General features: G+C 35.9%; 4 protein-coding genes across 14 annotated transcripts in view; 2 read left to right on the top strand and 2 right to left on the bottom strand.

Moving 5' to 3' along the window:
* pcm1 (pericentriolar material 1) overlaps positions 1-7,020 on the top strand; it is a 61,937-nt gene extending 54,917 nt beyond the window's left edge. For 6 of the 10 annotated variants that reach the window (XM_077205035.1, XM_077205042.1, XM_077205040.1 and 3 more), the window contains 12 exons: positions 1,046-1,183; positions 1,718-1,821; positions 1,919-2,053; positions 3,184-3,381; positions 3,462-3,521; positions 3,794-3,920; positions 4,560-4,711; positions 4,786-4,855; positions 4,964-5,154; positions 5,253-5,345; positions 5,821-5,944; positions 6,251-7,020. In XM_077205035.1, coding sequence (XP_077061150.1) covers positions 1,046-1,183; positions 1,718-1,821; positions 1,919-2,053; positions 3,184-3,381; positions 3,462-3,521; positions 3,794-3,920; positions 4,560-4,711; positions 4,786-4,855; positions 4,964-5,154; positions 5,253-5,345; positions 5,821-5,944; positions 6,251-6,276 — 1,418 coding nt within the window. In that variant the 3' untranslated portion in view covers positions 6,277-7,020. The remainder of the gene's footprint in view (positions 1-1,045; positions 1,184-1,717; positions 1,822-1,918; positions 2,054-3,183; positions 3,382-3,461; positions 3,522-3,793; positions 3,921-4,559; positions 4,712-4,785; positions 4,856-4,963; positions 5,155-5,252; positions 5,346-5,820; positions 5,945-6,250) is intronic. The other 4 variants (XM_077205045.1, XM_077205044.1, XM_077205043.1 and 1 more) reach the window with 1 other exon arrangement.
* A 69-nt stretch (positions 7,021-7,089) lies between these two features.
* On the bottom strand, positions 7,090-13,903 carry asah1b (N-acylsphingosine amidohydrolase (acid ceramidase) 1b). 2 transcript variants are annotated; one of them, XM_077205053.1, is made up of 15 exons: positions 13,888-13,903; positions 13,515-13,690; positions 13,236-13,282; positions 11,763-11,853; positions 11,377-11,463; positions 11,122-11,200; positions 10,957-11,031; positions 10,204-10,249; positions 9,779-9,923; positions 9,504-9,558; positions 9,277-9,358; positions 8,044-8,175; positions 7,840-7,963; positions 7,697-7,753; positions 7,090-7,596 (listed from the first exon to the last, which is right to left on the bottom strand). In XM_077205053.1, exons 2-15 carry the CDS (start codon positions 13,590-13,592, stop codon positions 7,507-7,509), a joined length of 1,188 nt encoding a protein of 395 aa, XP_077061168.1. In that variant the 5' UTR covers positions 13,593-13,690; positions 13,888-13,903; the 3' UTR covers positions 7,090-7,506. The 2 variants fall into 2 exon arrangements, with proteins under 2 accessions (XP_077061168.1, XP_077061166.1); XM_077205051.1 differs by lacking the exon at positions 13,888-13,903 and having other exon boundaries at positions 13,515-13,710.
* Positions 13,904-14,696: 793 nt separating this feature from the next.
* Positions 14,697-20,510, bottom strand: frg1 (FSHD region gene 1). Its single transcript, XM_077205056.1, has 9 exons — positions 20,337-20,510; positions 20,094-20,158; positions 19,816-19,938; positions 16,635-16,692; positions 16,334-16,448; positions 16,108-16,212; positions 15,816-15,907; positions 15,164-15,274; positions 14,697-14,949 (listed from the first exon to the last, which is right to left on the bottom strand). Exons 1-9 carry the CDS (start codon positions 20,396-20,398, stop codon positions 14,913-14,915), a joined length of 768 nt encoding a protein of 255 aa, XP_077061171.1. The 5' UTR covers positions 20,399-20,510; the 3' UTR covers positions 14,697-14,912.
* Positions 20,511-23,914: 3,404 nt separating this feature from the next.
* Positions 23,915-26,416, top strand: LOC143713988 (uncharacterized). Its single transcript, XM_077204907.1, has 5 exons — positions 23,915-24,077; positions 24,378-24,463; positions 24,665-24,862; positions 24,996-25,092; positions 25,285-26,416. The coding sequence occupies exons 1-5, from the start codon at positions 23,915-23,917 to the stop codon at positions 26,226-26,228; spliced, it is 1,488 nt and encodes a 495-aa protein (XP_077061022.1). The 3' UTR covers positions 26,229-26,416.
* The last annotated feature ends 887 nt before the right edge of the window (positions 26,417-27,303 follow it).

Genomic DNA, 27,303 nt, shown 5'->3' with positions numbered 1-27,303 from the left:
TAAAAATAGACCTAAGCAAACAATAGCCTTTAAAATGACTTAAAATACATATATAATAACGTGGCAATAATATTTGGTTCAAATAGAGGATCAAAAGCAAGTAATCATATGGTTTTATAGAACAACACTGTTAATATCATATATATTATATTATGTATTTTTAACAATCAACTTTATGTATTATAACACATCCCTTCATAGGTCGCCAACGGCCTGGTAATTGTTGTTCCACTTTACAGCAGATCAAGTCCTTATTTAATATTGGCCAAATGACATTTAATTCAAATGTTAACTTAAACATTTGGCCACTTCTTTATGGTAGAAATGCTACAGCCACTGAAATTTCTGAGAATATGGGAAAAAGAATATGGGAACATCAAAACTATTATTTTGAAATTACGATGAACCGTAACAGTTTGCACATTTAGAATCATTTTGATGTATTCCCCTGTGTTGGCGTAGGTTTATAAATGATTTACCTTACAAATCTGATGAAATGGCGCACATTGCGATTCCAGGTGAACGTTATAAGCAGCCCAAACTCACAGCATATGTAGAGATGGAGTTTGAGACGCATTTTATGCATATAAATGATAACAGTTCATGTGTAGCAGCATTTACAGTGAACAAAGAAGCTCTGAGATGCACGTGACCTACACGCATGTATATAACTAAAGCGCTATATATTAAATGCTGGGCATATATTTATATAATTTAATCGCAGCCTTTGGGAATTCACAATAGCCCTATGCTATAGTATGGATTTTGGTTTTAATACATCATGCAGCCTTAGAAAACAGTGTAATAATGCGGTTCATGGGTTCTCATCCGTGTTATGCGCCACTTCCGGTATTTTGCAGGTTACTCAACATTTTTTTTAAACCAAGTACTCACATTTAATTGAGGAATCGTGATAGCCCTAGATAGGTTGCTTACCATGATCATGCTTGCTTTGCTGGGTTGGGGCTTGACTGAATCCTATCGTACTCCCCTCATGTTCCGCTCTCTCTCTCTCTATCCCTTTGTTTCCTTTCTGCTTCTCCAGGCAACACAGTGATTCATTTAGATAAGGCATTGGCCAGGATGAGGGAGTATGAACGCATGAAGCTAAGGGCTGAGTGTAACACAGATAACCCTGAGCACAGCCCTGGAGCTGCTGCTACCGCCTCAGCACTCACGCAAGGTATTCCTGCCCTCACTCTCAGACTGCAGAATATACCTGACATCCATTTGCAAGTGCTTCTAATGGCATGTCCCCTACCAGATACAATGCGACAAGCAAATTGATACAATAAGATTTTTAATACAATGCTATAGAAACCAAACAAATGGCTGGTTAGAAACTTTTATATGCCTTATTGCGTCCACATCTACTCACGATTGACACTGTCTTCTGCTGTCACAGCACACATCACTGTCAGTGATTCCATGTCTAAAAGGAATAATTCAGGCTTAGTACAGCCTGTATCTTTGTATCTGGTACACATTTCACACTAACACATTTCGTTCATTAGGCTAAAAAGTAACCTGGAATATGTATTTTATATGATTTAATTAATCTGAGAGTTGCTATTAATGTTTATAGGGATTAGACCTTTGACTAAAGCTCTGCTTGCTATAAACATGCATATAATAAATGCTTAGGTTGTATGCCCCTTTACGTAACTCTACTTATGTGTTTTAATGCCTTTCTCTGTGTGCCTTTGTCTATTTTTAGGTGCAGGACATTCATCTGCAGATGCCCATTGTCCACAGATTGACACACAACAGCTTGACAGACAGATCAAAGCCATCATGACAGAAGTTATTCCCTTCCTAAAGGTGAGCTTGCTCTACTTTTCTCTTTAACATTTCAAATAAATCAACTGTCTAAGCTGCAGTCCAGAGACGTGTTGTCTTGCATGTGTCTTTCTGTCAGGAGCACGTTGGGGAGGTGTGTTCACACCAGCTGCTCACATCTGTGAGACGCATGGTGCTCAAACTCATTCAGCAAAATGATGAAAGCAAAGAGTTTGTTCGGTTTTTCCACCGACAGCTGGGCGGCATCCTGCAGGTAAGAGCAAATTGAATGAATTTATTTGTTCAAATGTAATTTGCTTCTTTGTTTTTATTTTATTACTGACTTTTCCCGTTTACTTTTCTTCAGTAGTTGTTTGACGACTTGCATTAGTTAGCTAAGTATTCGTTTGTTGCTGTGCTATCGAAAGTTGTGAAATTTTACAAAATCTAATATTTTGCTATTGTTACATCTTTTTTTCCAGCAAAAAAGGATGATGTATATTGTTATTGGGAAATAAAATTACTCGTATTGTGATATAAGATGGTTATTTCGCAATCCCTATATGAATAAAATCACAAGAGCCTGCATTTTTGAGAATCATGGGTTTGTTTGAACATTTGAACGTGACTGATGCCTAAAAATCTGTCAGAAGCCCACTAGTTGCATGTTTTCGTACGGCCATGAAAAACCTGGAAAAGTCATGAAATTTCAAAATAGCAATTTCCAGGTCTGGAAAAGTTTTGGAAAAAAAAATAAACCCAGAAAGTTTTGTAAAAGTCATGTAAATTTGTTTCAAAAATATGTGTATAATATTTGTGTTTTATTTAATGTTTATTCAGGTCCTGAATTTCGGCATGGGATTGCATAGATCGCATAATTTTACTCATTCTCGCAAGTTTCACACTTTTAATGTGGGAAATTCCTGCACACGTTTATTTTCTATAGCATGTAGGTTAGATGAGGAAATGAATCCACATAAAATATCAGATCAAATCAGTCATTTGAAAACAGTGTGAGTGATTGTCGCTCAATACATTTATTTTACATTATTTTGGGACAGCTGGCAGAATTTTCTCCTGCCTAATCAGTGTTGATTCGTCACAAAAGTTTATAATTTTCACATCTTTTTAAACCATTTGGTTCTCGCGTGCTGAATAGGCGGTATTCTGTGTGCTCAGTCACATCCAAAGCACATGCATATAAAACTGCCTCGCAATTACCAAATTGAGTTATTTTCGTGGCTTACTGCACTTAAAAATTACCCCATTGTAAAATAAAAAAAGGTCTAAAAATGTGTACAAACATTGTAGTTGGATTACAGCCTACTTTTAATTAAGGGTGCTTTAAATAGTTTTATGAAGTTTATGATAATGTTGTTCTTGGTTTTGTGTGTGCACTCACAGGACTCCCTGAGTAAGTTTGTTGGACGGACGCTGCAGGATTGTGGCGAGGACCTGCTGGTAGAGATCTCTGAGATCCTGTTTAATGAACTTGCCTTCTTCAGACTGATGCAGGATTTAGATCAGAACACCTCTAAAAATAAATGCAGGACCAAGACACGCTCTGACCATACATCTCCAAAACACTCGCCTCGCGCTGAGGTAGGCTCGAGTGATTAATGTGTGTGTCTGTAGCAATGCGTCTGTGTTAAAGGAGAATAATCTTTGCATTGTTTATTTAGGAGAAGAAAACACTAGAGAGAGAAAATACATTCTCACCATCATATTTCGATGAAGACAGAGTAAGTTATAATTGTTGATACACTTAGCATTCACACAAATACACTAAGCTACACTGCTTCTGAATCTAAAGCCCCACAGCAGAACAGTTTTATATATTAGCTTGCAGTCTCAATATGAAGTGATGAGTTGAGTAAAAAAAATGACAACAACTTTCTATTTGTTTCCTTTGCTGGTTTCATACAACAAACTTGCAGCGTTGTTTGTTTTTTGTTTTATTACAAACCTGAATGTTTTTAATGTTGAAAATTGATTTTCAATGTTTTTTCATCAGGATCCGGATGAGACCGAGCAGCGAGGGACGCCTCATGAGAGGGAAGAGGACAAGGAGAAAGATGCACAGAGCAGTGAAGCATCTGAGGTGGAAGAAGAAGAGGAAGAAGGGCTGCCTCTTTCTATAAGTAAGGTTATCAGCCAGAAACTGAAGGGAAAAAAAATAGCTATTGATTGATTTTTGTTTTCACCAAGGCTGCATTTATTTGACCAAAAAATACAATTAAAACAGTAATATTGTGAAATATTATTACAATTAAATTTAACTTTCTATTTTAATACATTTTAAAATGCTTGTTTTTTAAGTAGCAATTACTCCTGCATTTAGTGTCACATGATCCAGAACTTATTCTAATTTGGTGCTCAAGAAACATCTCTTATTTATATCAATGTTAAAACAGTTGTGCTGCTTTAATATTTTTGTGGGGGGGGAAATTCTCTCAAGGATTCATTTGGAAATCTTTTGTAACTGTAAAAGTCTACTGTCGTTTTTGATTCATTTTATGTTTTCTTGCTGAATAAAAGTACATTTTTGAAAGATATTGATTTTAAATATATATATTTTTTATTTTCAATGTGATAGAATTGTATGCTATTTTATGCTTACTATTCTGAGTATTCAACAATACCCTTTAGTGTTTGCAGGAGGTTGTCAATCTTATCGCCTGCAGGTTGAGACTGTTCTGTAATGTATTTGACTTTGATAAGAGTGTGTGTGTGTGTGTCTGTGTGTGTGTGTGTGTGTGTGTGTGGGGTCTTTTCTTCAGGCCTGTCTAAAGCAGAGACACAGGCTCTATGCAACTATGGCAGTGGAGAAGATGAAAATGAAGTGGAAGAGATAGAGGAGTTTGAGGCTGGTCCTGTTGAGGTGCAAACATCACTACAAGCCTGCATGGACAACACTAGTGAACACAGACAGGTGGGTTGGCGCGCACGAAAGAGCAAATAACCCAAATCAGAAGACATTAATAATGACCTGTTGTGTTGTTTCAGTGCTCTGCTTTACAAAATGAAGCCCCCCTGGAAACCAAATCAGACCTAGAAAGCCCCGAAAGCAGCCAATGTACTCCTTTCTTCTGTAATATTATACCATTAACATTTATTGGGGTATTTACAATCAACTCATTACAGTTGAAAACATTTTTTTCTCTTTGTCTCCCATTTTCCACAGCTAAAAGCATAAAATCTGAGTCCAAAGACACAGATCAGCAGCCTCCAGAGGAGGGCAGAGAGGAGGCAACAATTGGTTCAGAAGATGAAAGAGAGGAGGAGGACCGTACTGCTGCTTCAGCACAAGAAACTCCTCAGAGCTCAGATACAACCAGCCCTGACACTGACTCCCCAGTCATGATCAACACTGATGTATGTCAGAGCAGCTTTTCTCTCAAACATCATTATTCGTTTTTAAGCATGATCAAATTATGAAAAGAAGGCATTAAGTTCCTTTGTTTGTAATATAGGAGGCTGGATCTGGAAACAATAGCCAGAGATCAGATGAGGAAGATTTTGTGAAGGTGGAGGATCTCCCTTTTCAAATGTCTGTTCTGTGTGAGGTAAGAGGGGTCTCTCTCTAATAGGGATGGCCAGGATAGTGAAGTTTACAAATAAATGTGGGAAGTTAATCCACTTTTTTTTTAAATCAACAAATAGGCAATTGTTATATTTATTTGTTTTATATAATATTAATATTTCTTTTCTTAATAATCATATATTTTGATGTGTAAACTGTGTGTGTGTGTGTATATATATATATATATATAAACAAACAGTGTTTTATTCATCAATATAATATTATACATATATACACACACACACACACACACACACACACACATATATATATATATATATATATATATATATATATATATATATATATATATATATATGAATGTTAGTCACCTGCCACAGTTTTTCTTATCTCTACTCCCTAAAGTGTATGAGTCATCTATGGTTGATAGTCATCAAGTGTATGGTTTTTATGGTTTTTAAACATTTTCTAATTGTCTTTGCTTATAATTTGTACAGGAAGAACTTTGTAAGAGGATCTCAGAAGAGCAGCAAAATAATAACTTAGCAGCTGAAATCCTGAATGTAAAAACAGAAGAGCTTACTGGACTGGTGGGAAATGCTCAAGCACTCAAAGAGCCTGGTAACTATTAAATATCCCTTAAAACATTAAGCTATCTGTTTAGACTGGACATGCAGTGACTTTAATACAATTTGAAATGTAATATTAGAATAAGTTGATAACTTTAGTTCAAAACTCATATTCAGTATTTTCATTTATATTTTACATTTAAGATTTCTTGTTTTAGTTTGGTAATGCATTGAATATAAAAATTCAGAGCTCAATTACTATGATCTGTATATGAGCAGATCGCTGTGATGGGGAGACATGTTCTACTCATGTTTGTGTAGATAATATCTCTTTCTTTTCTTTTCTTTTCCTTGTCAGAAACCATTGGAGCCCAGAGTGCATGAGAATGGTTCTTTGATTCGTCTTTACACTACAAACCATAATTCATTCAACATTACTATATAATGAGCTTAATACCTTAAGATTCCTTGGAAACAACAGCTAAGCTAAGTCTTAGTGAATTAGCCTGTCAGCATGTGTGATCTAACAGTTCAAGAGATGTTAAAGAAGTCTCTCTACACTTATAAGAAGTTTTATTCTGATTGTTTTATGGAGAATGTAGGAGGGGATGTTTTGAAAGGGAGGGTCTCTGTCTTTAAGCTGTTCTGTAGTCTGTAAGTACATTTTCTGTGTTTCTCTTCAAGCTAGAACTCTCAGTAAAAGCTCCTTCAAAGGCTACAGTTTAAGGGATGCAATACATTTTTGTGTCTATGTTTGGCATGGTTAGGCTTTTGTTTTTGCAGTTCTTTCTGGGATTCCTTCCCAGACCTTCAGCATTTTTTGTGAATGCAATATACAGAGGACAATAGACGTTCCTCTAAATTCAGGATAAAACTTCAAGCACATTTGGTAATATTCTCTATTTAAATATATTTGATTTGACCCAGGATGGAGGTGAATCACATATTAGCACTGATAAATTGTCCTGTCCTCTCTTATTGCACTCTTTTAAATGTTTTCTCTTGCTTTCATTTTTACCTTTTTTAAGGCATGTTGGCCATTGCTTGGGTTCTCACCCCATTTCACCTTATGTGATTCTCTAATGTTTAGATTGAGATTTAAAATGAATAAAACATTGATTTTTATCATTTCCTGCAGTGATTGCTCTCTTACATTTGCATAAAATCTCAATGCAACATTTTCCCCACAACAAATACTGAATTTCCATGATTTATTGATGTTAGTTGATAATTTTTCCACTCATACACATTGGTTGGCACTGAGGAGGTTCAATAAAGTTACAAGGCACCAGTAGTGTTGATTATCCAGTTGAAACATGTTCCACTGTGCACATTTCTGTATGCTAATATATAAAAATTAAATCACATAATTTACAAAAAAGTACAATTTGCCATGTGCAATTTCCCACTTGACGTTAGACAAATAGTAAGTAGGGTGCTTTTCCTCTCTAAGCTTGATTAACCTAGATGATGCCCTCATGATTTCAAAATCAGATTTTGCAAACTTCTAAAATGTAAGACAGCTGATTTTTAATGATGCTAAAATTTGAATTGCACTTTTCCAAAACATACATAAGAACGTCCCAGTGATGCAGCTTGCCCAGATGCCATCCATCACCACGGCATGCAGGGGTTAGGACAGTCACGGATATAAGACTCTAATGTCCCCTTAGACGCCTCCATTAGAGTAGTGTATGTGGTCAGCTGCACGGCATCATAAAGGGAAGCGTTAATGAACAAGCCATAAAATGTGCTACAAACTGATACATAAAACATTAACCGTAATAATGGATAATGAACCTACTTTATTTAAGACTGGCTTGGTGGACAGGACATCATAGACTGTCTTTAAGGAGATATCCTGAAAGAGAATAGGGTCATGAATGTAAGTATTATTTGGCAACCTGGATAAACATGATTTAGTTTATATGCGAGTTCAAAACTCACATCCTGTGTGGTCTGATTCATGCATTTCATAGCAGGAGTTCTCCTGTCATCCAAAAACAGAGGCTCTTTCCAGTGGTCATAGTTAGTCTCCAAAATATACCACCTGCCATTCTTCACATCGAGCCTGTAATGCATAGTATTTCAGTTTATTATTAGTTTCTTACCAAAAAACTCACACGTGTAGAGTGTAGATGCAATGCTCACTCCAGCGGACTGATGCTGTGTGTTCTGGATCTGGTGATGATGCAGGCTTGACCCGGCTGGTTTCCTCCCAGGATGAAGTAGGCTGGAGCCAGCAGCTTAGTGTCAGACAACAGAGCCTTGGCACTTTCATAGCTGAAAGGAGACAACGACATCCAAATCATCATCTTCATAAACCCAAGAGATGTCTATCTGTCTTTGCTTTTGTTTCTTACTTCAGCATCGCAAACATAAAAAAGTCACTTCTTTAAGTTCAGGTAAAGACAAAAAATATATACTAGTTTAACAGTTTGGAATGATTATGATTTGTCATTTTTTCAAATTAAGTATCTTATGCTCAGCAAAGATGCATTTGATGAAAAATCAAGTAAAATCAGTAATATTGTGAAATATTAAAAACCTTTTTTTTAAATTCTATTTAAATATATTTTAAAATGTAATTTATTTCTGTGATGCAAAGCTGAATCTTCAGCATCATTACTCCAGTCTTCAGTGTCACATGATCCTTCAGAAATCATTCTAATATGCTGACATGGAGCTCAAATATTATCAATTATTACTGGCGCTCAATTATGAATATAGTTATTTTTATTATCAATGTTGAAAAAGTTTTTGCTGCTTAATATTTTTGATCATTTTTTTCAGGATTCTTTGATGAATAAAAAGTTCAAAAGAACATAAATTCAGTGCATCCCTGTTGAATAAAAGTATGAATGTCTTCCTTTTTTATTAATCACAGTTTCCGCAAAAATATTAGACAGCAAATTTCAACTTTTAAGTATAATAAATATTTTTTGACCATCAAATCAGCCTATTAAAATGATTCCTGTGGGATCATGTGACTGATGATGCTGGAGTAATGATGCTGAAAATTCAGCTTTGCATCACAAGTGTACATTTTATTTAATTTATTCATCAAATAAATGCAGCCTTGGTGAACATTTTTTTCAAAAAAACCCCAAAAAACTTTAGTTTAAGGTCCAATTCTAACTAGTTGCTTATTAGCATGCATATTACTAGGATATTGGCTGTTCATTAGCACATATTAATGCCTTATTCTGATTGTCCATATTCTTCATCCCTTAATCCTCCCCATTACCTAAACTTAACTACTTTCCTACTTAACTATTAACAAATAGTAATTAGGAGTTTATTGAGGCAAAATCTCATAGTTAATAGTTAGTTACTAGTAAGAATTGGATCCTAATCTAAAGTGTGACCATATCTCTAGCCAACCTAGTTGCATTCTCCAACACAGAACGAGTCAGAAAACTCATCCACATGCCGTCTCTCTTCCCCAAGATCCACTCCAGAATCCCTGTAATTCACGTCACACACTTATTCACAATAAAACTATATACCAACGATCTGACCAAATGAAATGAGTAATCATATTTGAAGAAAGCTTCAACGTATTTCTGACAATGCCATATAGCTCTGCAAATAAAAGAGCAAAGGCTTACCGATGTACCCTCCATCCAGACTGAATCGTTCATTCATAGTGAGTGTGAAAGAGCGCTAGAAAGAAAAGAAAACACAAAGAGTCAAGGGACAGAAGCAATGTGACTACTGACCAACAATCCATGCTTTCACAATTGTCCTTCCTGTTAAACTGCAGAAGTGAATCTAAAAAGAGACAAAAGGTCATTCTGGATCCTGTCACCATGATTTATAATCCATTCTGGATTGAACTCTAAGATCTCAGATCGCTCAGTCTGATTCTCTCATCCGTGCCTACCTGATGAATACCAGTCAGCATGCCCACGTATCCTGCAAAATTGGTGGATTTAAAGACAGTCTGATTGTTCCTTCTGAAGTCGAGGTTGACAATAAGCGGCTTCAGCTTCTCTGTGATGATCCATGACCTGTTCTTCAAATCCCAACTGTAAACAGAGGATTCCAAAGAACAGTCTGAAATCTTCATGTTTTAGCCTTCAATATATAGTATTCAACTATTTGAAGTGGATCAAAACCATTCATCAAAGTTATACATGAATTTTGAACAATACCTGTTCTTCCTTAGGACAACTTTGATGAACTTTTTTGATCCACTTCAAATGGATCAAATATATATATATATATAAATTCACCAAACAAATTCTCATAAATTGAGGAAATACTGTAGGTTAACAACAAATACCAAAACAATGACACTAAACTCACCCCATGAAAAGTCCAAAGTCCAGGTTCCTTGCATGGATGAGATTGCCTAGAGTAAAAACAAACTAATCTTTCCTATATGGCACAACTTTATATCAAATACTCTACTGTTCTGACTGAAGAAATCAATATTATACGATATTATACACTACTGTTCAAAAGTTTGGGGTCGGTAAGATTTTGATTATCGGTCAGATAATGTTTTTGAAAGAAGCCTCAAATTCTCAGCAAGGCTGCATTTATTTGATCAAAAATACAGTAAAACAGTATTATTGAGAAATATTACAATTTAGAAGAACTCTTTTCTATTTTAATATATTTTAAAATGTAATTTATTTCTGTGATGTCAACACTGAAATGTCAGCATCATTAGTCATCATTCTTTAGTGTCACATGATCCTTCAGAAATTTTTCTAATATGCTGATTTGCTGTTTAAGAAACTATTCTTATTATTATCAATGTTGAAAACTTTTTTTTTCAAGATACTTTGATGAATAGAAAGTTCATTTCTAAATGAAACAGCATTTATTTGCAATGACTGTTTTGTAGCATGTTATTTTTTTGTCACTTTTAAACAATATAATATATCCTGGCTGAATACATTTGTATTAATTTCTGTCAAAAAAAAAAAGTTCTTTCTGACCTGAACTTTTGGAATGGTAGTGTATGTCATATAATGCAATTTTTTGATGTTATAACAGATAAAAATGATAAAATAATCTCTTGAACAATGTTATATCAGATGATATCCTCACCTTTGACATCCTCTGCAACCAGAGAAGTGCAAACAGTGAACACCTCATAAAATATGTTGAAGAGCACCACCTCACCTGCGTTACAGAGAACAGTTGATGGAGTGAGTTGATGGTTTACGTTTTATTTAACAGTGTGAAACATGTTGGTTTTGATGCATTTCATACCCAAAGGAACACCAGACACTGATGCTATTCCCCTGATCTCCTCATCGAAAGGATAAGGCAGGGTGTTCACCATCAAGGGCTGAGGACAAACACATCAGTCCTTTTAGTTATTACAGCTTAACTCATGAATGTAGATGATCTTTGACAGGTATGAAGAACAGTGTGTCAGCCAGATATGAGATTTAAGAGTGTCGTATACTTCAATAAATTATGATTTAGCATCATACAAAGTGATATGTTAGACTGCCGACTCACCAATTCCTTGTCTACTAGTTTGATGAGCTTCCCACTGGGAACAAAGGCATCTGCTAGATCTCTGATAGCCTGAATCATGCTCTCCATCTAAAAGAAAAGCACATGAGCTCTTGAAAACGTCACTGAACACATCAGCCCTTCTCAGATCATTCCTTTTTAGTTTGCTTTTGGGCTTCAGTTCACTTTTGGTTCACAGTTAGACCTGACTCAATTATTGACGAGTCATCTGATTGTGGTTATTCAATCTGATCGCAATTATTTGAAATAACTGCAATAATTGTGCAATAAATTTCACATTTTGCCAAACAAATAAGGTACATTTAAGCACATACATAAATGCCATTAAATGCATGTAGAGCATTGAATGAGTGATGGTATAAACTCACATCCTTCTTTTTGTCTGTAATAACATCTGTCCATCTTTTGCTTGGTGGTAAGTCCAGATCAACGGTATACCAGGACACATCACCTTTAAATCTAAAAGATACAGAGATTCAAATACAGATTTTCTTATCTTCTCCCGTCACGCAACTTAAAATTTCAATTATGTATACAATATATATACACTGCCATTAAAAATTTTGGGATCACTACGATTTTTTAAAAAGATGTCTCTTATGCTCACCAAGGCTGCATTTATTTGATAAAAATATTTACAAATTATATATATTATGACCATTTAAAATTCCAGTTTTCTATTTGAATATAGTTTAAAATGTAATTTATTTCTCTAATGTAAAGCTGAATTTTCAGCATCATTAGTCCAGTCTTCAGTGTCACACGATCCTTCAGAAATCATTTGAATATGCTAATTTGATTATTATTATTATTATCAATGTTGCAAACGGTTGTGGACAATTTTTTTCTGGATTCTTTGATGAATAAAAAGTTCTATTCTATTTATTTGAAATAGAATATTTACGTAACTTTATAAAGTCTTTACTGTAACTTTTGATCAATTTAATGCATCCTTGCTGAATAAAAGTATTAATTTATTTTATTTCTTCCACCCAAAAAAAAAAAAAAATCTTACTAACCCTAAACTTATGAACAGTAGTGTATAATGTTACAAAAGCTTTCTATTTCAGATAAATGTTGTTATTTTGAACTTTCTATTCATCAAAGAATTCAGATTGTTGCTTTTTTTACATTGCTTTTTTCAACAATAACCATATTAGAATGCTTTCTGACGGATCATGTGACACTGAAGACTGGAGTAATGATGCTGAAAATTCAGCTTTGCATCACAGGAATAAATTACATTTTAAAATATTTTTTAAATTTTTTTAAATTGTATTTCAGCCTTGGTGAGCAGAAGAGACTTATTTAAAAACATTAAAATCTTACCAATCCCGAACTTTTGAACGGCAGTGTATATTTATATATAAAATTATATTTTCAATTATATATTAAAACAAGAGTTTTCTTTGATTTATAAATGTACTATTACAATTTTCTTTCTAGTAGTTAAAAACAGTGTGAAACTGCAAAAACCACACAAGTGAAGTAATGTGACAAATATGACATATTTTAGTAATTGCATAACAGGCATTTCCACACTGTTACAAAACACCTGACTTGGTTTCACTTCTTTAAAATTAAACTATACTGACACATAAGACATTGTGAAATAAATAAGTAAATAAATATATATATATATATATATATATATATATATATATATATATATATATATATTGTATTTTTTATTCATTTCCTATAGTCTTTGTTTCTTTCCTGTGTAACTCGGTTACATCCAATCGTATGCTTGTACTGATAAAGGTTTGGAATAACATTGTTATACTCTGACAGAAGCGTTTGCAGATTGTATAATCCATAATTTCAGTTGTCATACTCACGTTGGTCCGTTTGGAGGATACATGCCACTTCTGCACTCTTCTGTGTACTGAAACATGAACACCAGTGATTTAGCACATATTTACAGTAAACTAGTGTTGTTTCCAACATCACTATTTAAGTCATTTAAGTTATAAAACAGCCCAATGGCGCGTAAACACAACACTGCAGTCCAACTATTACTGTAACTTGCAATGAAACAAATCCGAAATTAATATGAAAACAGTTCCCATAAACAAACATGTTTTTATCAAGATTAACAACTACATGTGGTAACTTACCGGGGGTACATATTGCGCATACAAGCACATAAACATAAAAGAGAGACTAAAACAGCAGACGTTTAATTTGACGATCATGATGAGACGCCCGCAGTCTTCAGACTTCAGAAGCGTATGTGAACCATAGATGTGAACACGGAAGTGATGATGAGATGATTCTCGTGACAGTTCCTAATCTGCGCAAACCCAGTAGACACTAGGGGAGTTACCATAACAATGAGTTACAAAATAAAAGATGACTTTACACTTTCTGTTTTTGGGGTTGTTTCTGCTTTATTTTACTAAGCTGTAGCACAAGAATGTCCCATATCATTTTTATTATTATTATTAATTAGGTAATGAGAAACAATAATCGCAGAACAACGAATTTTACCTCTCCCGAAACAAGCAGGACAGGTAACGTTACATCGAGTCATCGACTGATAAACAAACAGGCGAATGTATTGCGACATCTAACGGTTGTAGAGGAAAGTTCAACAACAAGCAGTGTGAGTGTACGTGTGCGTGCGTGCGTGTGTGTAAACCCAACATTACGGGGACAAAACCCACAAAGATGGCAATATCCAAAATCCTTGTACTTGTGGGGACATTTTTTTGGTCCCCATGAGGAAACGAGCTTAAGTGAAGATTTTGAAAATGTAAAAACGCAAAGTATTCTGTGATGGGTAGGTTTGGGTTTAGTGTTTGGTGATAGAATATAAAGTTTGTACAGTATAAAAATAATTATGTCCATGGAAAGTCCCCATAAAACATGAAAACACAACATTTGTGTGTGGATAAATTAAATTTGTACTGTATGTTATATGTCTCAGACTCTCATGTATTATTTCAAATGTAGCTGCAATGACCTTGCAGTGGAAGTACAAAAAACTTAATATAATTTTATGTGTAAATCTTAATGACTACAAAAAGCATTCCAAAATCAATATTCAGTGAACAGACAGCACAGTTACTGCACAAGGATGAATTACATCTTCAAATGTGGCTTAAAAATAAAAATATTATCATGTAAGCCATGTATCAAACCCCTACAAAACCACACATCAACACTGACGACTTCAGTCAGAAATTTTCTAAGAAAAGTTTTCTATGATGTTTACCATGTTTTCTAAGATTTTTTTTTATTTTTATTCTATGTACTGTGAAATTTTTATTAAAATAAGAATGTAATTAAACAACAGATTTTTTAGTTTACAATCCATTTAATTTAGGAAATGAATCACATTTACATTTCAATATTACACAAATTACAACATCTCTAATATTATTAATTATATTCTATTAAAAAAATGTGGGAGGGGCATTTTCTTGTGAACAGTGAATAGTTTATTAAAAAAAATGGCAGAGATTTCATGACAATGTCAAAACAAAACATTAAAAAAAAGGTTTCTCCTGGTGTCACTTGCAATATCTGTCAGCCTTCATCTTTGCCCTCCTAAAAAAAAAAAAAAAAAAACATTTTAATAATGTAGTAATGTTAGCATATTCACAATGTTTCATACACCATCTTCTATAATAAATCATCCAGTAGGGTATATCAACATGCCAACTTTTCTTCCATCGAAGGATGAGCTAAATTAGCAGGCTACATTCATTTATTATTCAGTATGAGGTTTCTCCTCCAGAAGCAGTAAAGTCAGAGGTCGTACCTGTCCAGCAGTGCCTCGTGGAATTTTCCATCTGTTCTGGCTACTTTAAGAGAACCGCTGTCTTCTTCATTCACCCTCAGCTTCCGATCCTGAAAACTCTGGAACTTCTTCCTGTAGGCAAACATTCACATAAACATTTATTTTACTGAATGCTCAAACAACACAGCTTCTGAATCTTAATGAAGGTAAAAAAAAAAATAGACCAGTCACGATCATGAACTTTGAGCTGATGTCCGATTTTCATACAAATAATTGAGATTAATGGTTTACTGCTATTTTATTCATGTCACTTACAGTGTAAGTTACTTTACTCTAACTAGGAATTGTATAAAATATGATTATACAATTATATTAAAAAAGGCCCATGTGATTTACTTTGATGCTGTGAAAATGAATATGTATACAATTAATATATTACAAATAAATACAATGCAGTCTGATTAAACCCACAAATCTTCATTTCGCATGAAGAAAGACTTTGACTATCGTACTTTAGGATACAACAATGTTTTTTATATTCTTTGGAAAAATGTGGTTGAAATTTAAACTGCCCAATTATTACGGTTGCCTCAAATAATTGTGATTAAATAGAATAACCACGATTAGACAATCAATAGTCGTGACAGGCCTAGTAATAAAAGCAAGCACTCACACGTAGTTGATCTCACAGTTCTTGACATTACCCCTGTCTTCATCAGCAATATCGTCTTTACTCTTCACCTCTCTTTCTATGGATGAACGGATCTGTGGAGGACAGATACGCATGAAAACTAATGTTAATATTTATTCCAGGAAAAATTTAAGTGTATTTCAAAAGCAATATTCTTGTGTTCAGAAAAAATACATTGTCTGTGAATCATTCTGTCCTTCAGACAACAAAAAAAACAACAACAAATCCCTTAGGCAATTCATCTTGGTGTTGACTGAGTTCAGGAGAGATTCACCTTGATCATCTCCTCATCTCCAGCTGTCTTGTTTTTGGCCACTATGTCTCCGCTCTCACTGTACGAGATGAAACAACTGTTTGCAGCAAGCAAGGCCATTTTACGCTGCGGAAAACAAGAAACATCAATGAAATGGTAAAAGCTGAATTTGAAACTTTGTAGCCAAATGTATTAACATTATTTTCATTGTGACTGGTGAATTGATTTGACTGCCAGATTCACTCACATCCTGAAACACTGGTTCCCATTGTTCTCTGGAGCCGATGGCATCTGATCGACCAATCACAACACCATCTGAGCTTATACCTAAATACTTCCCATAGCCTGACTTCAGCGCTATCCTAGAACCCAGCAAAACAGATGAGAAAAGTTAGACACATAATCGATTCAAAAATTACCAATAGAATAATACATGGCACTTATGATTATACATTTTAAGGTGATGTTAGTAATCGCAGACTTTTTTTAACTTCATGCCCCCATCCCTACTCAGAACACCTAGTTATGGATATGGATATGATCTGTACCTGGAGTCTGAGAGTCTGATGGCAGTGAACTGTTCAGGAGGATCTGGACCTTCATCCTCTGTGAACAGAAGACATTCTTTTTAACTTGTGTACACTACCATTCAAAAGTTCATTTATTTGATCAAAAATAAAGTAAAAAGTAATATAGTGAAATATTACAATTATTATTATTACAAATAAACTTCTATACTGGTAAGTGAAAACTGACAGCGATTCTACGACTTCACAAAAGAGGAAAAAAATATTGAGATTGATTACGTTGGTCAGATCAGAGAAAGACGTCAAATTTGCCATCACTCCCTCAGCCGTTCTATTAGAAACACTCACACACCAGCTTTAACTAGTTTTCTTTGTGTTATATAAAGTATAGTGTAACAAATGTACATATAAATGTGCTGATTTGCTGCACAGGAAACACTTATTCATATTATCAATGTTGAAAACATTGGTGCTTAATATTTTAGTGGAAACTGTATTTTCTTTTCAGGATTCTTTAAGAATAGAAAGTTAAAACTACAGCATTCCTTTTGTAACATTATACATGTCTTTACTGTCAATTTTGATAAATTAAATGCATCCTTGCTGAATTAAAGTATTAATTTCCTTTTTTTTTAAGTATTAATTTATTTTCTTTTTTTTAAATCATCTTACTTTTTCTCAAATGTCTGAATTATAACTGAATAATTTTTATGGCATCAAAGTCGTAATGGATAACTATTTAAAATAACAAAACTCAAAAGATTTGCTATAAAATATCAAATACAAAGAACAAAGAAAGGCCTTTTAAATAGAAACTACTTGACAATAATTTCTTATACTTATTTATTATACTTGCAGTATTTACAGTACTTTTTTCTTCAACCATGAATGTCTGAACAAAAGAGCAAACTTGAAAACTGATATTCTATTCCACCTGCTGTGAACTCATGAATTATCCAAGATATTGAATTCTGCAAGAGCACTCCAGTGATATGCTCAAAAGGTTACAGGATAGTGTGTGTGTGTGTGTGTGTGTGTGTGTGTGTGTGTGTGTGTGTGTGTGTGTGTGTGTGTGTGTGTGTGGTAATCATACAGATGCATTGGTCATGAAGTGGGTATCAATTTAATTCAGTGGTTGAGACCTGAAATTAGGAAAAGAACGACAGTAACTATTTACTGTCGTTCTTTTCCTAATTTCAGGTCTCAACCACTGAATTAAATTGATTTTGGGGAGCATGCACAAATTCATTGGTGCTTCCAGGGTGATGTAGAGACTGATCCTTACAGCCAACGGTCAGTGAAAAGCAGAAAATGAAGCTGGAAAGAAAACAATCGTAAACAACTCCTTCTGGTGACTGGACTATGAAATTGCTCTGTGCTTTGCATGAATGGCTGCGGTAATAGCAACTGACGATCCCTAACATTATTCAGGTTTTTAAATCTCTCCATACTGAGAGCAACAGAGAAACAGCAGCACCTAGCCATCTCTACTTTTGAGACTTATTTGTTCCGCGCTATTAGAGGGACCTTTCCAATTTAAAAGGCAATATAAAAGCCGCATGGCAGAAACAAATACAGTGCAGTATAATTGCACAGAAAGAATTGCTTGTTGCCTAAAAGTACAGCAAATATATCTTGTATTTTTTTTTTAAATAGCCCTTAAGACCAAAATATTTCAGGTTCTAGTTTATATAAAATAACATTTTCTCCTTTCTCAAATCTCACCACTACATTAATGCACTTGTGCATCATATTTAAGGGTAGGAAAGGCAGTTCGGAGAGGCTAGTAATAGCAAGCTAGCTTTGAAAGCAAAAGACTCCACCTTCCCTTCAGTTTGTTTACAAACCCACACATCCATCAAAACACATGAACGCACACAACCAGAGCAGAGTCTGCAAAGCGTCACAAGACAGTGTTGATTAAATTACCTCATGTCTCAAAGCACATAGCATTATAATAATAATGAATGTAAACACCTTAAAGAGATCTGACTTGTACCACCTGACTGCGGCAGATTCATTTTGGCATTGATAGTGTTGCCATAAAAATGCATAATTCTGAGTCTGAGGACATGAATAGCTCCGAGTAGAATGTCACAGGTTGCCATCTCTTAATTACGGTTATTACGACAAGGCATGAATGCAGCATAAGCTTTTTGTTTTGGTTCAGGAGGTTAAAAGGCAGCTGTTTTTTTGTGGTGCTCTGTGACTGTCTGTCTACAACTCTGCATAGCCTTACAGAACACGCTGAAGACATGTGATGTCTGCGTGGCCGTGGAGGTATGAAAATACATAGGTTGATAGGCAGGTAGGATATCCTATTAATGCATTCGGACCGAATGCAATGATTGGACAAAAAATGTTTGGGCCCCGAGACTTCCACAGAAGATATTATGTACATTTTTTTTAATATTTAGACCACTTCAATTATTGATTGCTGTTAGGATGAGGAGTTTCAATGAGTATAACAAAAAGTGTTTATGAAAAAAACTGCCTACCCTTTCTTTAAGGGGTCATGATATGTTTTTTCTAATATTAGTCAAAGTTTTTTGCACAAAATAAGTTATATATTTGCAAAAGATTATTACTATCTTCCCTAATGTTGACCCTCTGTCTGAAATGCTCCATTTTAGTGCTGCGGCTACTTTAAGTCTTGCCAGTAAACAGCAATTAGTTAAATTGATGTTATGGACTGTTACTTTGTAGAGGAAAGAATACAAATACACATGTAACAAATGTGTTTCTTATGTCATTGAAGCCCTCCAGATACAGATGTTTTGCCTGTGGACATTTTTTGTAACCCAATCTCGCAACTTATTTGCTGAACTAGCCTTTAACTTTGTACAGACATCAAGACATCAAAATGGACAAATCTTGTTTTTTTTGTTTGTTTTGTTTTTATGGAAAATTGTCAAAAAACAACATGAGTCCAATCAGTTCCCGATGAACAAAAGCAAATCCCGTTAAAATATGTTAAAACGCTGGAGTGAAAACATTTTCTCGAATGTCTCTTTTTCTCTCTTTGTATTTTTATTGTCTAAAGTGCCTTAAGAAGCTGCTTTAAAGGCGCTAAATAAAATAAAGTTTATTATTATTAATAAAAGAACACACAAAATAGGATCTGAAAGTTTTAAATAGCAAAACTGAGCTAACTTGCAACTGCAACATTTCATGAGTAGAATGAAGCAGATAGAATCAGCACCTTTATGTGGAGCTCCTACAGTGAAGAGTCCAGAGTCCAGTGCATGAATGTAGGAGTTGCTGTGCATCTCTATGGCCACTGAGCCTGTGATCTCACCAAAACTCTTCACTGACCACCATCCTCCTGATGAGACACATTCAGAAACACGCATCATACAAAGATAAAGCTATGAGGCAGATCATACAGCATTTACAAAGACAGAAACTGCACTAGTCAAATTCTATCTATCCATCTATTTATACACGATCATTTACAACTCAATGGGCAATGACACATACCTACAACATCCAGCTTGTCGTCTTCATCTTCTCTTTTTCTCTTCTTGTCCTTCTTTTTCTTCTTTCTGCACAATATGGAAGTCGCAGGTCATTTACATTAGCGGAAATAATTGTGATATTAACATAACTCTTTCACAGCAAAGCTATTTACATTAATTAGAGCAATCAATCACTGTAACGTTAACTTACAAGGTTATAGAATCGATACATTTTCATGAACGCAACACAGAAAGAAAGCCTTACTTCTTATCGTTTAACCCTTTTAGCACCAGTTTAGTAGACTTTACGTGGGAGTACTCTGTCATGATCACACAAGATTTAGGCAGTTTCTGTGGGATATCATACGTTGTTATTCACGCCAGCAAAAGCTTTTCCAACAGATCTGCGTGTATACGGTGGCCGAGAGGACCGCACTGAAGACGCGGCTGGAGGAAAGTGCGACACCAAACGGTCGGAGAACGCACTGCATACTGTTGCAGTGATTACGTATTTTTGCAGGCCAATTTGAAAGTTGGCATCAACCCTAGTAAAGATATGATTTCACCTTATTATATTTTCTTTTTCTTTTTCTTTTCAGAGTAATTATTTGTTGTTGTTGTCATTGTTCATTGAAAGAGATACAACCACACTTCATTGAATCATTTCCCAGATCATGTATACTCAAAAGTTGACCATTACAATTCAATAGCTGACCAACCAATATAAAATGTTTAGTCCCCTTGAGGAAAACAGCTAAATCATATTATAAATATATGTTTGTTTTTTTGTTGTTGTTGGTGTTTTTGTTGAAAATGTAAAAAATGTTAAAAGTTGTCTGTGATGTGCTTAGATGGGTTTATAGTATTTGCAGTATAAAAATGATTAATACATGAAAATGTGTGTGTGTGTGTGTGTGTGTGTCTGTGTGTGTGTGTGTGTGTGTGTGTGTGTGTGTGTTGTGTGAGTGTGTGTGTGTGTGTGTGTGTGTGTGTGTGTGTGTGTGTGTGTGTGTGTGTGTGTGTGTGTACACAACACACAACAAGTACACACAACAAGTACACCCTGTGTACTTAAGTGTTTCATTGTTACAGTGGTCTGCTGAGGTTTTAAATAAGAGGGCTTTGCCATGTTCAGAGCTATTTTGGTTTAAATGGTGGCTCACTCATGGTAGACGCTGTGTCTGGACAGAAAAAGTCTTGGAGACACACTGCCACCCAACCCCCCTCTCTTACTCTTTCTTCAGTCTGATAACTAATCTGGCAAGAACCTATCCTTTCAGACACACCCTGTGATTTAAGACCATAGAGCAACAGCAGAGAGCAACACACACACACACACACACACACACACACACACACACACACACACACACACACACACACACACACACACACACACACACACACACACACACACACACACACACACACACACACACACACACAATATGGCCTCTCTTCTGTGTAATTAATTTCAATACATCCTTTTAAAGTTCTATTAAATCAGTCAGTTTAAATCAGTTACACAGGAAAGGTGAGGATCAACCTTCTGCTAATGATGATAATCATTGAAGGGTGACCTGTTGAGGAACTGGTCAGAGCATGCAATAAATCAGAGTGCGGCACTGGCAGGAAGTACAATAAAAAAGACAGCAGCATGGGCAAACTTTAAATGCAAACAGGTAAATGAGCAGGGTGACTTGGAGGAACAGCAAAGAGAACTTGTTTGTGAAAGAATAGGCATAAAAAACCCTTGATTGATTCCAAATATGCCAGACATACACTGACACACACAGCACAGAGCCCCTTAAAAATAAAAATAATAAAAAAAAGAAAAGAAAAGAAAAGATAAAGGGTGACATTTTACAATAAGGTTCATTAGTTAACTACCTTAGTTAACATGAACTATGAATGAACAATACTTCTACTGCATTTATTAATCTTAATTAATCTTAATTTGTGACCCTGGATGACAAAGCCAGTCAGCTTTCCATTGATGTATGGTTTGTTAGGATAGGACAATATTTGGCCGAGATACAACTATTTGAATATCTGGAATCTGAGGGTGCTAAAAAATCTAAACATTGAGAAAATCGCCTTTAAAGTTGTCCATTTATGTTCGCGATTGTGCTGTATTCACTCACAAAAATAAATGTTTTATCGATTTACAGTAGGAAATTTACAAAATATCTTCATGGAACATGATCTATGATCTTTGGCATAAAAGAAAAATGTATAATTTTGACCCTACAATGTATTGTTGGCTATTCCCACAAATGTGCTACTTAAGACTGATTTTGTAATCAAGGGTCACATTTCAACATTTACTACCTTATTAAAATCAAAGGTTGTATTTGTTAACATTCGTTAATGTATCGTGAACTAACATGAACAAACATTGAACAGCTGTATTTTTATTAACTAACGTTAACAAGGATTAACGAACAAAGTAACAAATGTATTCCTCATTGTTAGTTCATGTTAGTTAATACATTAACTAATGTTAACTAATGAACCTTTTTGTAAAGTGTTACCAGAAAAAGAAATGAGCTGCTAAAAAGTAAACGGACTCCAACATTGGCTGGATGGAGGCTTTTACATTAAATGCTAAATATTATGAGTTTCAGTCATATCGGTTTATACTATTCTAAAAGACCTGCAGCAGTAGACACACTTAATCATAAGTGATAAGATGAAAGGAACAGGACAGGCGGCTGTGGAGATGGGATTGTTTAATGAGATGTTTGTATCCATGTTCGGTGTCTTTCTCTTGTCCTTGTTGAAAGGCTTTTTGTCTCCATGTTCGGTCTGCCCCATTACCTCCGCCTCTCAAGTGGAATAGAGAATTTATCATCCTTAGCCAGCATCAACGTGGTATAAGACACAAAGCAATTGGGGATGGCGAGAAGGAAGAGAGAGGGAAAGATGGCTTAATATATAGTTTAATGAGCTTAGTCTTTCATTTCCTCCCATGGTGCCAGTCATCAGTCAGACGGTTGGCTATTGATAGTGACTGGTCTGACTTTCAAACTAATGTAAGCCATGATACAGTGCCGACGGCAACAGAATGGCTGACAGTGTGTGTTATGAACAAGATCCTGGTTCACTTTATTTTGATAGTCCCTTTAACACATTCTGTTATCTATAAGTAACATTGCACCTAGATGTCTACTAACTCTCATTAGAGTATTAGTAGAGTATTAGTAGATTGGTAGGGTTAAAGGGTTAGAATAAGTTGACGTAGTTGCAAGTTGGAGGACCATCACAATAAAGAGTTAGCAGATATTACTGTACACTAATACTCTAATGAGAGTTAGTTGACATGTAGTTGCAAAGTTACTGATAGTTAACAGAATGTTCAAAAGGGACCATCAAAATAAAGTGTTACCGATGCCTGAAGTCAGATCTCTTCCTCATAGACCTTTTCCTTCCCTATAAAAGTTTTGATGAGTTTTGGATAGTTTTCTGACTTGTTTTGTGTTAGATAATGCAAAGGTTGACTAGAGACATTATTTAAAAAAACAAACCAATAAGAGCTTTATATCACATTCCCTTTAAGAGCAGGGCTGTTGAATGCTTGATTCTGATTGGTTGAGAACATTCTAAGGTGTGCAATTATTTTCAGGGAAACGCACAGCTAAAGTTTCAGGCAGGTTTGACCGCATTACAGTTCCATATCACTGCGTGTAGTTAACCGTAATAATGGAGCATAGCATACAATTCATAACACGAAAAAACATGCAGCCCCATGCACTTGATCTGCAATAGACCTTTTACGCAAAAACCGGAAATACGTCAAGGAAGCGTAAACCCATTTCCGGTGTAAGCTTTGTTGACGGAGAAATGGCAGCTAACGTTAGAGTGTTTTCGACTAGCCTGACTAGTCTTCCGAAGTTCACCAGCGCCGATGTGGTGAAGAGTGTGGAGATACATTCGTCCACTAAAGGGAACAAGTTGGACAAGGGATATAAATTCTTCCATGAAGAGTTTATCCACAATTACCAAGGTAAGAAACGAAGAAATTGCTGTTGCTAGCTTTAACCATATCACCGGTTATATCTCTGTTAACGTTAACTGTAAAGTAAGTAATGGTGTTGTGAATTTGTAATATAAGGTATAACACATCGCAGTGAATATGTTGTGTGTATGTTTAAGTGAGATGGCATGAGATAACATAACAAGAAGTAATTTGGTGAAGTTGTAACTTACTAGGTAAATGTGAAATGTTACTGACTTAACGTTAAGAAGTAAAGTTGTGTATTTCTATGTGAGATAACATGTAATATTTTCTTGTTGCATGCGGTAGTATCAAATATACTCCAGGGACAGGTTATAGTGAGAGGTAGATGCTTCAGGTCAATGAGGAAGAGCGAGGAGCCTCACAAACTGGAGGTTTGACTATAGACAGAATGCCGGTTGGCAAAAGTTCAGAAAGTTGCCCGTTCTTGCGTTCACTCTTCTTGCTGCGGTTGCGGCACTTTCTTCACTTACTATTTCTTTACTGAAAGTTATAGTGTCATGTTATTGTGAACATTGATGTGACTGCGTAAGTATGACTTCAGTGTAACCTATTTCATTTGTTATTGTGTCTAGATCTCACTGGAGGCAGAAAGTGCTACTGCCAACCTGAAAGCTTTCTCCTGCAGTTGTGCGGCTGGTAAAGGATTCTGCAATCACGTAGTTGCTATCCTGTACCAGACCGCACATTATTCACAGCTGGGTCTGCAGGCTGTTCCACCCCCCTTGGCCTGCACTAGTGGCTTGCAGAGATGGCACAGACCAAGAACACAGGTGGGTTTGTGATAAACATGTCATATGATTTAAGAACTGATGCGTATCTATAACAACTGGAAATTATTATAAAAACACCACCAGAAGTGACTACAGTACAGACTGTAACTGTTTTTTGTCTTTTACTTTTAAGGGAATCCATCCTGAACCTGTTAGTGAGCTGGTGGTGCAAAAGCCCAAAACAGTGGGTCAGAGCGGTCTGAGGTCCACATTGTACAAGGCATATACAGGTGATTTAACTTGTTAACTGGTTGATTGTTGCTTTGTGAGAGTAAGTTATTTTTTTTTTTAAATGTTATGACTAACATCATTATGGTTACCGCAGATACAATAAATAAAATGTAAATGTAGTTAAGCACTCATGTCTAAATTTTCTTTTGTGTGACCAATAATCTTGTGTATCTCTTTGCTCTTTTGTCTAGGACCACTGCCAGATCCATATATGATGGCATCTGGAAGTAAATTAAGCCAGGTGCAGCCCCAGTCTCTCATGGCTGTTGTATTGGATGGGGTTTCTGAGATGGAGCTGACGCCATCTAGATTTGGGTCTGTCCCTCGTGGATCTCCCATGTCCTATCACTGTCCACCCAAGAAGTCCAGTGACCTCATCCTACACCACATGGCTCCAGAATTTCCGTCCCTTCCTCTGATGCAGCACACTTTTCCCAGGTTGCATTTCGTCCCGACCTTACATCAGTTGATGCATCTCCAGTCTCTAGAAGTGTCACCGCAGCTGTCCAGCGAGATAGCCAAAGAAACTCAGCAGCAGTCCAAATGTCCTGCGTGGACACAGCTACGGCGACCAAGGCTGACTGCCAGTCGTTTTTGGGAAGCTTGTTGTAGTAGGGCGTGTCGTGCAGAGGAGGAGTCTGCAGCTATTCAAATGATCAGAGGCTCCACAAAGCAAACAGCTGCAATGAAGCGTGGTCTACTGGTGGAGCATGAAGTGCTGGCAAACTACGCTGAAACTATGCGAGTTAATGTGCTACCAGCAGGATTTGTCATTCACCCTGACGCACCACATCTCGGGGCCAGTCCAGACGGTCGGGTGTATGACCCTTCAGAGTCGCCTCCTTTTGGCCTGGTTGAGGTGAAGAGCAGCACAAAAAATGATCCATCTCAGGTTGCTCACCTCAAGGTGCAGGAAGGCCACGCCACTTTGAGGCGTTCACATAAATACTACTGGCAGGTTCAGGGCCAACTGGCAATCACAGGACTGACATGGTGTGACTTTGTTACCGATACCCTATCAAATTTAACTGTGGAAAGAATTTGGCGTGATGACTCCTTCATAGCGGAAATGAAAGAGAAATTAGATGTATATTATTATGGCACATACATGAATGCATACCTTGAATTCCACTAATCTTGTCTTTACCAATCAGTTTTGCCTTCTGTCTTACTGTTGATGAACTGTTATTTTTTTTATTGTAAATATTTGATGTTATTTCCACTAATCTTGTTCTTTACCAATCAGTTTTGCCTTCTGTCTTACTGTTGATGAACTAATGTCATTTTTTTATTGTAAATGTTTGATGTTATTTATTAAATAAGTTATTAATCAGTTGATGTTACACATACCAAAAAATTAAAGGATGCATCATTTTGACCAAAATTGTTTTAATTGTTCATCTAATGTTTTAGTGAAATCAGTCACATTTCAACAGAAAAATATTACGAATATAACAATTATATTTAATTTGATGTTTAAGAATGTGGGAACACTAAATTATTTACACATTATACATTTACATATAAAACATTAATTCATTCACTCTTCAAAACAATAAGGTCCTTGATAGTTTGCTAAAACACAGCAGTTAAGCCAGATCTGATTCACACTGCCAATCAGTGTGAGCGGCACAGGAGAGTCCCAGATGTGAAAGGACTTTACCCTACCGATCACTCTCTCCACTATAATTCTGAGGCGGGCAATGGCTTGGGTTTGTTCTGTTTCCTCTTTGCTGAATTGAGCTGAACGCTTAAAAGGTGGAATGATGAGCTTAGCTCCAACGTCAGCAAGGAGGTCTTGAATGAGGAACCCTTTGTCTGCCATGATGTCGTCTCCTGGCTCCAGCAAGGGAAGGACTCCACTGATCCTGGTGATCTCCTTATCTGAGATGCACCCGGTGTACAGGGGTGAGACAAATGTCACCAAGCCATTGGGAGCAACTCCAATCAGGCCTTTCAATGTCGTCCTGTTTTTGTAGCTCGAAAAGGTTTCTGACTGTAAGGTCAGGGATGAGGCTGTCTCCAGGGCAATTTCTGTGCAGTCCAGTATCACTCTGACATTAGGACAGTACCTCTGGAATTTAAGGGGCATAGTGGACTTAACCTTTTCCCTGCTTATCCAGATGGGAAGTGAGCTCAGCATCATAAAAAGATAATTGGCCCAGGTGATGGTAACCCTGCTGACCCTGGCAATGCTCACATTAAACATG

The sequence above is a fragment of the Siphateles boraxobius genome, unplaced genomic scaffold (genome assembly GCF_051911475.1).
Source record: "Siphateles boraxobius isolate OS27281-9 unplaced genomic scaffold, OSU_SipBor_1 53, whole genome shotgun sequence".
NCBI classification, from domain to species: domain Eukaryota; kingdom Metazoa; phylum Chordata; class Actinopteri; order Cypriniformes; family Leuciscidae; genus Siphateles; species Siphateles boraxobius.
The sequence above is the reverse complement of the archived record's forward strand: the minus strand, read 5'-3'. Positions and strand labels throughout refer to the sequence as shown.

Excerpts from the sequence above, each read along its gene's own strand:
- asah1b (XM_077205053.1), bottom strand. The coding sequence starts at position 13,592 with ATGATCGTCAAATTAAACGTCTGCTGTTTTAGTCTCTCTTTTATGTTT. Across the intron at positions 11,032-11,121 it reads AGTGTCTGGTGTTCCTTTGG|GTGAGGTGGTGCTCTTCAAC; the intron begins GTATGAAATGCA and ends TCTGTAACGCAG. Across the intron at positions 7,964-8,043 it reads CACAGCATCAGTCCGCTGGA|GCTCGATGTGAAGAATGGCA; the intron begins GTGAGCATTGCA and ends TATGCATTACAG.
- frg1 (XM_077205056.1), bottom strand. The coding sequence starts at position 20,398 with ATGACAGAGTACTCCCACGTAAAGTCTACTAAACTGGTGCTAAAAGGG. Across the intron at positions 20,159-20,336 it reads AAAGGGTTAAACGATAAGAA|AAAGAAGAAAAAGAAGGACA; the intron begins GTAAGGCTTTCT and ends CATATTGTGCAG. Across the intron at positions 15,275-15,815 it reads AACTGTGAGATCAACTACGT|GAAGAAGTTCCAGAGTTTTC; the intron begins GTGAGTGCTTGC and ends GTTTGCCTACAG.
- LOC143713988 (XM_077204907.1), top strand. The coding sequence starts at position 23,915 with ATGGCAGCTAACGTTAGAGTGTTTTCGACTAGCCTGACTAGTCTTCCG. Across the intron at positions 24,464-24,664 it reads AGGAGCCTCACAAACTGGAG|ATCTCACTGGAGGCAGAAAG; the intron begins GTTTGACTATAG and ends TATTGTGTCTAG. Across the intron at positions 25,093-25,284 it reads ATTGTACAAGGCATATACAG|GACCACTGCCAGATCCATAT; the intron begins GTGATTTAACTT and ends TCTTTTGTCTAG.